The following is a 13659-nucleotide window of genomic DNA, read 5'->3' as shown; positions in this document are numbered from 1 at the left end:
TCCAAGGCAAAGTGCCACTAGTGCATGGAAAGCCAATATAACACTCCCATTTAGCCAGTCAATATTTTATTCCCTCACGGCCCTTTCTGTGGACTTTTCTGGCAAGCTAGTCCTTGCTTTTCCCACCTCCTGCACCACTCCATCTACTCTAACTTCCATGAACCAGTTGACTTAAAATTATCAAGTTTTTGCTCTTAAGACAGAAAGAAATCAAGTCTGCTGTTATAAAGTAGAATATAGTCTCCAGCTGTAAATAGTCTGTTTTCTCTCTCTCTGTCCCGTCATACACAGGCACCCTGAAAACCACTGCTTTTGCTGACCCACCTCATCCTAGTTTTTGTGAAGTTATACCATGGAAAACTACTGTCAGTATACAGTCACACACAAACAATCTAGAAACTAGTTTGATACAAAAGAAAGCAGATTTAAAATTGGCAGAAAAGACTCATGGGTCATGAAGAATATGAGCCACCATTACAACCACCCATTATCATGCAGAAGAGGCTTGTATATTGCCCTATCCACATCTTTGGGGGCCACATATAGGAGCCACCAAAGCACAAGAAGAGATAATGCCTTATATTCTGGCTGGTTTGAACCTCTATAGCAAGCTGTTGTTCTTGTTGTGTGCCTTCAAACCATTTCTGATTTATGGTGACCCTAAGGCAATCCTATCAGGGTTTACTCTGCATGTTTCCTCAGAGCCGGTTTGCCATTGCCATCCTCTGAGGCTGAGAGAGTGTAACTTGCCCAAGGTCACCCAATGAGTTTACATAGCCGACCCAAGATTCGAAGTCTGTTTTCTAGAGTTGTAGTCCTACACTCATACCACTACACATGCAGCAAGCCATTCCTACAGTCAAAATCCCACCACCAAGTGAAAATGAGATGGGACAGAGAATTTGCCTTAGTTTTCACTTCAAAGAAAAGAAAATTATTTTAAAGTACAGAGACATTGTAAGCAGAAAGCAGAGTAGCAGCTAGGAAAGTTGTTCCCTGGTTGAGTTAGGGACTCTCTTGACCCTATCACTTAGGGTCCCCAAAATAAATTAAGTAAAATGACATGAGATGTCAAATTATAGAAAAGTGCACAAGCTTGATCAATTTGCATGAATTAAAGAGGTCACAAAATTCAGATATTTTTGGTACAGGATTTGGACTGCCTGGGGCCAGAACTTTAGTTTTGAGCACACAGACTGATTAAGGCCGAGAGAGTTTTTGCTTTAGATCTGTGGAAGAGTTGGAATGAGAGCTCAGACTTCCCTTGGCAAGTACAAGGTCCCCCTTAAGGGCTCCCACTTTAAGAACCAGGACACTATGTACAGGATTCCTAGCCAAAGCCTTTCCTTATTCACCAAGTAGAGGGGGAGACATTTTGTAACCCAAAGTGAAGAAAACACATATACACACACATACACAAAGACAGAAACAGGACTAGGTATTTTGACACATTTTACTGTGGTGATTTGTCAGAGCTCGCCAAGACCTGCATGAATGGGGGAGAACCCCCTTCCCAGTTTTCAGTGGAAACCAGCTCAGCCCAAGGCAGCTGAGGCTATGATCACAGTCAGGTGGACCCAGAAGACTTGGCAGTCAGGCAGTGCAGCCAGCAGCCTCAGAGGAGAAAAGGGCCAGAGATTTTGGCCCAGAACGGAAGCTGGCCCTAGGGCTCGCATGGCTTTTAGGTTCCTTCATCTTTCGGACTAGAAAGCAACCTAGTTGAGGTGGTGGTGGTGGCGACAACAAGGAGGCGTCAAAGGACACTGCTTCCTCTGAGTCCAACACCCCGGGCAAACTGCTCCAGAAGGCCACCAATGGCTCCTGATGGGCTAGGTGAGACAGTCTTCAGGGCCACGGTGCTGTTGTAGGCAGCCAAAAAATTTGAACGCACTTCTTCCAGCCGGGATTCCCTCTCTGTCAGTGTCACCAGCCTGTAAGGGCATAAAGAATAATGGTGATTCATACCATCATCATAATCACCAATAAAATTTTAAGATGTTCAAAGAGCTTTATATAAAATTCTGAGTATTAACCTTTAAAAAAAAACACCACTGTGACAATATCATATTGTAGACAGGAACAGGAAGGGTCCTTTGTCTCACTAGATGTTGTTGGACCTCAACTCTCAAAAGCCTCAGCCAGCATAGGAATGTGAGAGTTCAAAACACTTGGATGGGCAAAGGTTTCTACCCCCTGTGGTAAGAAATACTTGCCTAGGAGATGTCAGATTTGATGCTAAGGACTTTGTTGCCTGCAGCTTGACTCTTTAGCCACGAAGTTTTAAGTGACAGGTAAAGGATAGGATTTATGTCACACCAAGGTCAATTAACACTTCATTGCCAGCTGGCTTCCCTTTCCTCTTGGGGCACAGAGGGGGGGAGGAAAAACATGTCACCACTTTGCCTCAGATGCAGCATACCTCCCCAATTTTTATCATCCTCTACCCCTTGACATAGTACTTTGTGCTCATAAATTAGGCCTTGAAGCCAGCTGGCTGTAGCACTCCCTCAGCCATCCACAAGGCCTCAGATGACAAGTGGAGCTGCTCATTGTAGATGCTTCTGGGACTGTTTTAAACGCCACACCAGTTGCATGGCTTCTGGCCCCACCTCAAGCCCCACTGAGTTTTTATGGCTCAGATTAAGGGTGTGGCCATAGGGCAAAGGGAATCACAACAAAGGTGGGGGAGGACCAAATAGAGTCCTTAGCTATACAATTAATTCTTTTGGGAAATGTGGCAATGGCATCATAGCAGAATCACAGCCATGAAAGGCCTTCAAGAAACTGTGTCCCTTATGGAGTCAGCAGCTGAACAGCCCTATGGTCCAAGGGCTACAGCCTTACACACTACGGTCCAAGGAGGACAAGGGACTCCATCCTGCCACTATTTTCTCTTCCTCGCAGCACTTAAGATTGCATCCCATACCTGGCTTGTTCCTGTGTCAAGAAAGAAACTCAAAAGTCAGCACTGTAACAAAAAAGAGGGAATGATTCCAATCCCCCCTCTCCACCCCTGTGTAGCTGAAGCCGAGAAGCCTTCCTCTCCACCCTACAGGCCACTTCAGGGTACTTTGCAGGCTGCTGTGTTCTGCTGGCTGAGCTCTCAATAAGTGCTTTTGGGATAAAGCCTTCTGGCCAGGAATGTCCATATTAGTGATGCTCCTCTGGCTCCATTACCCAAGCCAACTTCCCGCCTCCTTGTCCATTTTCTCTTCCTCCAGCTCCCACCTCCCATCCATCCACAGGACCCAAGCTGAGAGCATAATTTCCAGAGTGATGGAGTGGGGGCAGAAGAAGAGAACCCTCCAACTGTGCCTCTTAGCATAAAGCCATTTCACACACACCCATCTCCATTTCCATCTCTATTCTGTGAAGATGGGGAGGTACAAGGGAGATGCTTCATGTAGAGTAGGCCACGGTATCCCCTGTGATCTACTTCTTTTCCATCTGATCTATGTATTTGCAGGGGAGGGGGAGAGGCAAAGAAGCAAACAAGACATTCCAGATGAGAGCAGCACGGAGGGAGATTACAGTTCAAAGGCATCTGTTCTGAGCGTCTTAAGAAAAACAATCTTTCTCGTGCATGCACGCATCGCTCTCTTTCTCTCACCCTCCTTCTCTCTCTGCCATTTCTCTCAAAGAGAATAAGACATTCCTTCAAAAAGGTCATCCCAAGGGCACGGCACAAACCTGCCCATCAAGAATTCCCTTTCATCTCCCCAGTGTTTCACAGACTGGAAATTGGCACTGTTAATTTGAATGGAAGTGGGAGAAAGCCACCCACCGCCATCAGCTTCGAGTCCGGAAAGAGCAGCAAGGGGATGTGGCAGAAAGGCATGGGATGAAAAACAAAAACATACGCCCCAACAGAAAGACAGCCAGCCGACCAACTGGGCTGCAGAGGTACCTTGCCCGCCTTGGGACTGGTGAGCGTCAGGAGGACCAACAAGGAGGAAAAATGGACTTTCCAACCTCTCCCTCTGCCACACCATAGGCAGATGGAACTCATTGTCACATGACTGAATCTCTGACATTAAAAAAAAAAAGGACGGGGCCTCCTTGTTTGAATGTGAAACTTCGCAAAGCCAGAAACGGCAGCCATGTTGTGACACTACAGCGGACTCACAAGCCACACAGTGAAACTTCAAGCATTCTATTTGAGTCTTCCTCCAAAATATCATAATGTTCTAAGACCAAAATGGAATCAAACAACAGGGGGTAAGATTCCACCTAAGGAAAGGTTAGGAAGAAGTTCCTGACAGTAGGAGCTGCTTCACAGTGGAACATGCTGCCTTGGAGGGTGGTGGGGTCTCCTCCTTTGGGGGTTGTTAAACAGAGACTGGATGTGAAGTTGAAGGCTTTCATGGTCGGCACCCATAGCTTTTTGTGGGTTTTTCGGGCTATGTGTCCATGTTCTGGAAGAGCTTGTTTCTGACTTTTCACAGACGCTGGCAAAATGTCAGAAACAAACTCTTCTAGAACTGGCCACATAGCCCAAAAAACCCACCAAAAGCTAGAGGGTGCATGGCCATCTCTTGGGGGTGCTTTAATTGTGGTTAGCCCTTGGGGTCTCTTCCAACGCTGATTCTATAAAAGCCATTTGTATTTATAAAAAGAAACTCCACACTAATTCCAAATGAACCAAGAGAGTGCTGGACTAAAGGCTAACAAATGAAACTAGGATTGCAGTCTTATCCTATTTACTTCAGATTAAGCTCTACTGAACACAGTGGGACTGTGTGTGTGTGTGTGTGTGTGTGTGTGTGTGTGTGTAGGCTTGAGATGCCCATCACTTTGTCTATGGCATCCAGTTACCACCCTTCATCCTAGCTGCCCAGTAAACAGAGCTGTGACTCTCCTGTGATTCCACCTGGCAACATGCAGAGAAATTGAATCCTGGAATAGATGAAACTTGGCTTGATCAGCAAGGCTATCATCATCACCATGTACACTAATACTGATTTAAGTCTTCTTGTGCTGGTAAAGTTACAGCTGAAACCATACCACTCACCACAGGCACCTGCAGGCATGAGGTTTGCAGACAGAGGGTTTAAAAGAGAACCCCAAGGGGTAATCTTTCTACACAAAACAGCCTGATAAGGATTCAGAGGCACAGAATACTGATTGGGAGGGGGAGTCAGAGATAATTTGGTTGAGAGGAAGGAACAGGACGAGAGAGGTTGAGGTGTGTAAGGGTACAAACAATCAGCTTACTGTCTGGGTAAGTCATGGTTCATACTGAGAAGGTATTTCTAAATGCTACATAGGCAGAAGTGAGAGCTTCCCCCAAATGTTTTAATGTAGCTGGAATGGGACACCTCTCAAATCTCACAAATAGGGGCTGGGGGGGGGGGCTATAGTAGCTGATGACTGAGCATGATCAGTGGGCATAGAATGGATAAATACCAGAGAGAACCAGGGTGAGGGACTGGACTTCTTCAGCTCTAATGCTAAATCTGCACTCCTGAGAATCTGTCTGGAGAACCTTTCCAAGTAACTGCAGAGTTTACTCTGACTTGCCCTGTAGTTATAAGTGCTTGCCCAGGGCCATGGCCTACCTATGGTTTTACGTTATATTCACTTCATCCCTTCTTCCCAGTATATAAAACTTCAGAGGCTGTCATTGGAAGAATCAAAGCTTACCATGCATGTTGAGGCAGGGCTCTCCACTGAATATAAGGTGAATGCACTCAGGCATGTGTGTATACACAAACAAAAAAGGGAAAGGGCTAATGTTCCTCCTTCACTATATATCATTTAATTCCAGCTACACACATGTGCACACACACACTCATACACTCAAAATCATCTGGTGGGGAAGGAGTGATCCCTGCTTACTTATGTCACTACAGATGAGCCAGCGGCTCTTCCTTAGAAACTCCCAAGACGCAAACAGTGCTCTCAGGAGATTACACAAGATTTTGGCGTAAGCCTCAGCTGCAGCAACATGCTATTTCCTCAGTGAAATTACCAAATAATTGACACTGCAGCTATCCAAACTAGATGGTGTGTCTCTGGTAGGAGTCGAGGGGGGTCACAACACAGTAGCAGAAGTCCTTGTATGGTGCTTGGAAGAAACCCAAAGACCTTGCATCCATGTTATCTTGGGATAATAGGTTTCTTTGCTACTGCTAGTGGTGGGGTTTTTGAATTTGCCAAAATATTCATAGAATCCCCTTCTTCTGCCTTTTTCATTCTTGTTTCATAGGAAAAAAAATTCATAGCAATTAGAGATCATAACAAGCACCGCTCCTAGAGTTTGTTTTTTTAAAAGCACTGCCCCAAATATGTCTCGGGCATGATACTGGAACTCAGGATAACCAATGAAATTAATCTGCAGCAGGGTTTAGGGCTGAAAAGAAAACTTTAACATCATAACATTTGCTTCCACTTGCTTTCTCTTTCCCCCCCCTCCTTGGATGGCATCTATAAAAGTCCCACCTTCTCTACCTTGTAACTGGCTATATGTACATATACATAACCACATCCCTCCTAATAAGGCCATTTCATGCATCTGACTGACAGTCCAGCCCCACAGAACCTTGTGCCATACTCTATCTGCTGATCTTCAAAGAAGCCAAGTGACACTGTTTTTGATTTTACTAAGACGCAGGTGTGCGTCTCCTCACTTCACAAAATTCAGCATTTAAAGTGATGGCTGGCAGCTCAGATGGTTTCTTAAAGGATTTATACCCATTCATGTCATGTTAACAGTCATTTAGCCATAAGAGCCAAATAGAATCCCCACCTCTAGAGAAAGTATATTTCTGAACAGTGGATGGTGGTCACTGGGAGAGGGGTGCCATTCAAAAGCTGGTGGTAAGCAAGCCACCAAGGCTTCTCTGAAGATGCCAGCAATGGCTGCTGGAGAAAAATCATCTTCTAGAACAAGGCCTCATAGCCCAAAAAACCCACAAAAAACTATGGATGCCAGCCGTGAAAGCCTTCGACTTCCCATCAAACAAGAAGGGGGGGGGCAGATGTAAACCAAATATGTTCACTTATAAGCAGAATGCTTATACACCAGCGGTGGGAAATCTCAGCCTTGGGAATTAACTTTATCCCTCCTAAATGTTCCCATATAGCTCTCTTCCCCACAATGCCATCTTTTGTATGGTTTCTCCTCTCCACATTTTAAAAAGCAGAAATAATTCTCCTAAGGTTTAGTTACTTGCAGCTAAAATTTGCTGGCATTTTTGGTCCCACCCTTTTGGCCTTTTGCCCCAGTTCAGAGTCCATCATACTTCTTGTTCTGATATTACACCTCATTTCTAAGGACAGGACAATATCAACTGCTACAACCTACCTGCAGCTTCCTCAACCTGATGTCCTTGGAACAACTGTCAAATTGCAATTCACACCATCCCCAGCCATCAGTCCTACTCTTTCTTCCAGGGACAGGATTTCCAATGCATTAAAACACACCAGCCACATTCCTGACTTGGCCTACATACAGCCTTCCCATTAAAGTCTGACAGAAATAAACAGAGCACCTCCCTCCCAGATCTAGTATTAAATAGTGTAAGGCTTTATATTCTGCCATTTCGAAAAGAAGAAGATGCTGCTCCCTGAACTTGCTGGCTCCTTTAAAAATCCTTGCTGTTCAGAACACAGCAGCTGTTTCCCTCATTGCAAGACCCAGGCTGTGGCCATTTGCCCAGCTGTAGGAGAACTGGAACACTGGCAGCCTGAAAAGCTACAGAAGAGATTTTTTTAGGGGAGGGGTGATGTAAAGCGAGGGGAGAAAGAGATAAGGCAGTATGCTGCCCCTAGATATGTGTGGTGGGGAAGGAGTTGGCTGGTTTTATGAACCAGAAATGTGAGATCCCAGAATGCAATTCTATACAGAGCAAGGGTGGGCAGTTCAAGGGTCAGGGACCACAGTGCCCCCTCCCCCAGGAGACCTTGGAAGAGAGCATCTGGGATAAAACAAAACAAAACAAAACAAAATAATTGCCCAAAATGAGCTCTAGGGATCTGTTGAGGGCAATTTCACAATGCCTTTGTCTCTCTGCAGCCATTTTGGGTCCATTGGAAGCCTTTTTGTTACACTAGAAGTTAGGTATGTTTAGCTTGGAGAAGAGAAGATTAAGAGGTGATATGATAGCCCTGTTTAAATGTTTGAAAGGATGTCATATTGAGGAGGGAGCAAGCTTGTTTTCTGCTGCTCCAGAGACTAGGACCCGGAGCAATGGATGCAAACTGCAGGAAAAGAGATTTCACCAAAACATTTGGAGGAATCTCCTGACAGTAAGGGCTGTTCTACAGTGGAACAAACTTCCTCGGAGTGTGGTGGAGTCTCCTTCCTTAGAGGTCTTCAAACAGAGGCTGGGTGGCCATCTGTCGGGGATGCTTTGATTTAGATTTTCTGCAAGGCAGGGGGTTGGACTGGATGGCCCTTGTGGTCTCTTCCAACTCTATGATTCTAGAAAGAGGAACGTTGGGTACTTACCATGACACGTTCATTTCCTGCAGAGAAGGGTCCTGGCATCCTGTAATCTGGTTTAGCTCCTCCTATTTGCTCCTGTAGGCAGGGACAATAAACAAAAGACCGGCCCCTATATAGGGAGGAGCTAGCCCCCCTGAGCCTCAGTCAATAACAAGCCAAGCGACTAGTAAGGTAATCAAGGAACTGAACTTCAGTAACCTCAGCTAAGGGTTAACTAGAACACCTTAGAAAAAACTAGTCCAAGAACAAAAAAGAACTCAGAATACCAATCCAGCAACAACAAGAAGAACCAGGCAGGTCCACCAACAGGCAGGCAGGGTCGGAGGCCGCAGGCAGCACCCGGGTGGGCAGGATGCCAGGACCCTTCTCTGCAGGAAATGAACGTGTCACGGTAAGTACCCAATGTTCCTTTTCCCAGCAGAGAGGGTCCTGTCCTCCTGTAATCTGGGATTTACAAAAGCCCTCTTGAACTGGGAGGGAGGTGCTGCTAGGAGACTGTGGCCCCCGACCCAATCTGTTGGAGGATCCTCCTTTCAAATGACGCCTCTGCGGACTGAGACACGTCCAGTTTGTAATGTCTTATGAAGGTCGAAGGCGACTTCCATGTGGCCACCCTGCAAATATCTGACAGGGAGGTGCTAGTGGTCAAGGCCACAGGGGTAGATGCACTCCTGGTTGAGTGCACCATCAACCCCTCGGGTGGAGTGAGGTCAAGAGTTCAGTAGCTCTTTTGAATTCAAGACCTGATTCACTTACTCAGAGTTGAGACTGGTACCTTGCACCCCAAAGAGCCCAGGCAAAAGGAAAGGAACATCTCAGATGACCTAAGGTTGAAGTCCTCTTGATGTAGATTTTGAGGGCTCTGCACACATCCAATGTGTGCCAGGTCTTTTCCAAGTCCTTCTTAGGATTGGGGCAGAATGAAGGCAGGAGAATGTCCTGTGACACCTGAAAGGCTGAGTTGACCCCAGGCACAAAGGTAGGGTCTGGACGAAGGCACACTGAGACAGGCCTAAAAATAAACAAGTCTTTACGTACCGACAGGGCCCCAGCTCTGACACCCATCTGGCGGAGGGAATGGCCACGAGGAAGATGACCTTGAGGGAGAGGTGTTTGAGGAAGGCCTCCCAAAGGGACTTGATCGGCCCAACCATCAGAGCCTCTAAGACCGTGTTCACATCCCAAGATAGAAAACGATGTCTGGTGGGCAGGCCCTGTTGGAAAACTCCCCTCAACAGCCTCTTAATGTGAGGATGGCTGCCATTCTAGCTGCTCTCGTATGGAGCAGAAACGACGTGATGGCAGACACCTGCCTTATAACCATGTAGGTCAAGTCCCTTCTTAATGTCATCTTGGATGGACTATAGCAGGTCAGCCACTGAAAACCTGAAGCAGTTGATGAGAACTTGCCTAAGCAGTGGATTATGTGATCAATCAGAATAGAACCTGATCTAATCTGGACCTATGGCAGCTTCCAGCCCACCACTGATCACCTTGTCAACTGTTTATAGCAATGAAGGTGATATTAGGGTGATTTCATTTGTAGTAATTAAGACTTACCATTCTGAAAGAGGAATGTTAATGTCTGACTTACAATTAAAATTTCAAAACAATGTGCAGTTCTTTACTGGAACATCTGTGAACCTGTGTAAAATACAGTGGTGCCTTGGGATATGAAATGATCGCGTTACGAAATTTCCGGGATACGAAAAAGTCGGATTGGCAAAAACTGTTTCGGGTTACGAAATATTTTTCGGGTTACAAAATTCATTTCGGCGCGAAATTCAAATGCTGCTATAGGCTTTCCAGTGCTAACGGAGTATTTCGGGTTACGAAATTTTCGGGTTACGAAAGGAATGGCGGAACGAATTAATTTCGTATCCCGAGGCACCACTGTAAGACTAATCCCATGGTTAGGCACAGAAGACATTGGATTAACCTTTATCTCGCAGACATTGGTGAGTCCATGCAGAAGCATAGATGCACTCTGTGTTAACAGGGCATGTGGTCAGAATTAAGTCTGATTTCATCTGAGGATGAACTAGTCTAGAGGCTTCAAAAATCACCCCAACTCCATGTAGCAGACTATCCTCAACCTGTATGAAGGCTGAGGGGTCTCTCGGCTAAATGAACTGCTGATTAAGGAGACATGAAATGGGAACAGGGGGCTTGGCAAGGATAGCCCTCTGGTATCTAATTTTGAGGAGAGAGTTTTCTCCACAAAAGGGATCTGTCAAAGGAACACAAACCTAAATTTAAAATAGTATAGTGGGCCCTCAATATGTACTGGAGTTGGATTTAGGACTTTGCATGGATACCAAATCCATGGAAGCTCAAGGCACATAAAATATAATCACATAGTAAAATGGAGTCTCCTATATAAATAGTAAAATCATAGTTTGCTGTGTCATATTTTTGTTTGTTTTTTGGAATACACACACACACACACACACACACACACACACACACACATTTACAAGCTGTGGGCATATAGGTGGCTGGTGTAAGTCTCTATATGGAGCTGTATGGTATATTAAATCTGAGCATTTTTGCTAGCAGAAAACAAGGCATAGGCACTAGGAAATCCGTTTTTCCAGCCCCAAAGGTAGTAAACAATGGTGTTGTTTGGACCAGACCATGCCATGAAAACCCAATCAGGGATAAGACACTCACCCACACAGCAGCTAACCTTATGACCATAAAACCATAGAATCATGGAGTTGGATGAGACCACAAGGACCATCAAGTCCAACCCCTTGCCATGCAGGAAATCACAATCAAAGCATGCCCAACAATATGCAAAGGAATTTGTAGCTTCCTGAGACCACTAAAAGAAAAGGATTGGCAGCCTGACCCTTCATGGCCTTGAGCCCAATTCATCATATGCAAGATAGACCTTGTTACAATAGGCCTATCCAGGGCAGGGAGCAGTAGAATGGCAAGCCCATCAGCAGGCATTCTTATTTAAAATGTAACTATCTAGACAAGGTAAGAGGCAATTGTGGTCTTTGTGGCAGAGTCCTCAGGGCTCTGCAGGATGTCTGAATAGGATTTGAAGCAACCTCTTAGCAGAAAAAACTGACTATATTGTTTTAAAACACTCATGGAGGAAGGGGGGGTTTCTCCCCCCATGGAGTCTGTTTGTCTGTTTGTTTTTGATAAAGAGTTTTTCTTAACCTCATGTATTAGTGAGAACCATCTCATGGAAGAAACTGTGTTGTTTTTTTGTTTCTTTAGTTTCTTCCCTTTAACAGACATCTCTCCAAGAAAGAAGGGAAGGCAAGGGGAGCCACATCTTTTGAGGCTAGCTGACTGAGGTGCACTGTTTTATAACAGGAACATAATCCTTTTGCCACTAAAAAGGAGTTTGGTTGGTCACCTTAATCCAATATATCTCTCACCTCATATGAGATGTTTTTACCAAAGATCCTCAATGCATGTAAGCATTAGAGGTTTGCTGAGTGACCAGAGACCTTCTCCTTGCTTGAGTCACCCTGTTTATAAGCATTTAAATGAATCTGTATTGTTAAAGCTTATGCTCTTAATGAGAAGTGCTATGGCTGACAACAGTTTGTACAAAGGAGGTAGAACCATGTGCTCATCCTATGTCTTTGGCTGTTCTACCTAAGGCAAAAAAGGTTCTGGACCTAATGGAGACAGTGATGGAGGCCCATGAGGAGGCAAGAAGGGTCATCAAGTGGCTTTATGGCTAGCCCCTCCCTTGAAGAATTAGTTTCCAGGCATCTTCTCTGGCCTGGAAAAAGGAGAGGGGGGTGAGCAGAAACAGCACAACTCAAACCTCATGTGCTAACAGTAATAAAATGAACACCAGAAGGGTTAACCAGTATCTCTTGTAAATCTGAGCCCCCAGCCCTGTTGCTGTGGGGGCTCTCCCCTCCATGCTTTGCCCCATCAAGGGAGGCTGCCTGGGCAGTGGCTTCTTCCAGGCACTGAGGAAACTGCTCCTGGGTTAGCAGTGACTGAAGACCATTGCTAATCATGGGTAGATAGCTGCATATGGCCTGTAGTGTAGCCCTGATACTCACAGGGCACTTTGTTTTATTTATGTTTAAAACAGCCCCAACTTCAAGCTGGGGTTTACAGCTTAGCCCTTTTAATTTCAAGCAGGCTTTATAGTAACCTGGCTGCATTATAGAAGCTAGCTTGGTCCTCAACTCCCTCCCACTTGCATAGGTAGCTGGGAAGGGCAGAGGGACTGCTGTGGGACATGGCTCTACATTTACCTGAGGTAAGTCTGTGCCCTGAGAAAGGATAATCTCTGATGGAAAGGAGAGGCCAAGCACTCAAGCTGCTCTCTCAAGAGTGCCACGCTTTGGGGCAGCCAAACAATTGGGGGTGAAGGGAACTCTCCACCCATGATATCCACAAATGGTTTACCCCTTTTTGTTGTTGTAATTTTTGGGGAGGGAACACAGGAGGATTTGTATCCATGTGGTCTCTCCAAGAATCCTTGGGTTGGAAGAGATCCCAAGGGCCATCCAGCCCAACCCCATTCTGCCATGCAGGAACTCTCAATCAAAGCATACCCGATAGATGGCCCTCCAGCCTCTGTTTAGAAGTGGGTGGCAGAGACCATGCTCTCTCTGGGGAGGACATGAAGCCACTTCGTGCTTTGTTGTGGGATGCTCTGTGGCAGCCAAAAAAGACCATTTTAGAGTTGGAAGCTTCAGCTCCTGCTGGGCCAATTCTAGCTTCCTTTACAGCCATGTGTCTGTGCAACACAGAGGAGGAATCCTCTGCCTTCTTACACACCATCTCATTATAAGAGGAATGTGTAGGAGCCCTGGCAACACCACCATGTGTTTCCCAGACTGCAAAAGGATCCCCCACACCTGTTAGGGTCCTGGGTGCCATTGGGGCCAGAGATGGGAAGGAAGGGGGGAGACCAAGGGTTAATGCCCCCATCTGCCCTCCTGGCAGAGTCCCAAACCTTATGCTAGGCATAGTGCCTGCAATGGCCATGGCAGAGGCCTCATGGCAATGCCTGCCCTGAGCGAGGGCATTAGATCTGGCAAAGGTTTTTTGGTGGCTAGAGAGAGAGGGCCCCTGGTACTCACCGTTCTCCTGTGACTTCTGGCTGGCTTGCCTCTCTGACCTTGGCCATTTCAGGCTGTGCAGAGGTGATGCAGAGAAATCCTTGCCATGGCTTTTGGCTGGCCTGTCCTCTGAACTCTGGCTGGGCAGAGATG

General features: G+C 46.0%; 1 protein-coding gene across 4 annotated transcripts in view; it reads right to left on the bottom strand.

Moving 5' to 3' along the window:
* Positions 1–1435: 1435 nt before the first annotated feature.
* MTMR14 (myotubularin related protein 14) overlaps positions 1436–13659 on the bottom strand; it is a 97638-nt gene continuing 85414 nt past the window's right edge. For all 4 annotated transcript variants that reach the window (XM_042451509.1, XM_042451512.1, XM_042451511.1 and 1 more), the window contains one exon: positions 1436–1931. In XM_042451509.1, coding sequence (XP_042307443.1) covers positions 1754–1931 — 178 coding nt within the window. In that variant the 3' untranslated portion in view covers positions 1436–1753. The remainder of the gene's footprint in view (positions 1932–13659) is intronic.

The sequence above is a fragment of the Sceloporus undulatus genome, chromosome 2 (assembly GCF_019175285.1).
Source record: "Sceloporus undulatus isolate JIND9_A2432 ecotype Alabama chromosome 2, SceUnd_v1.1, whole genome shotgun sequence".
Lineage (NCBI taxonomy): Eukaryota > Metazoa > Chordata > Lepidosauria > Squamata > Phrynosomatidae > Sceloporus > Sceloporus undulatus.
This window is presented reverse-complemented; position numbering and strand designations above follow the sequence as displayed.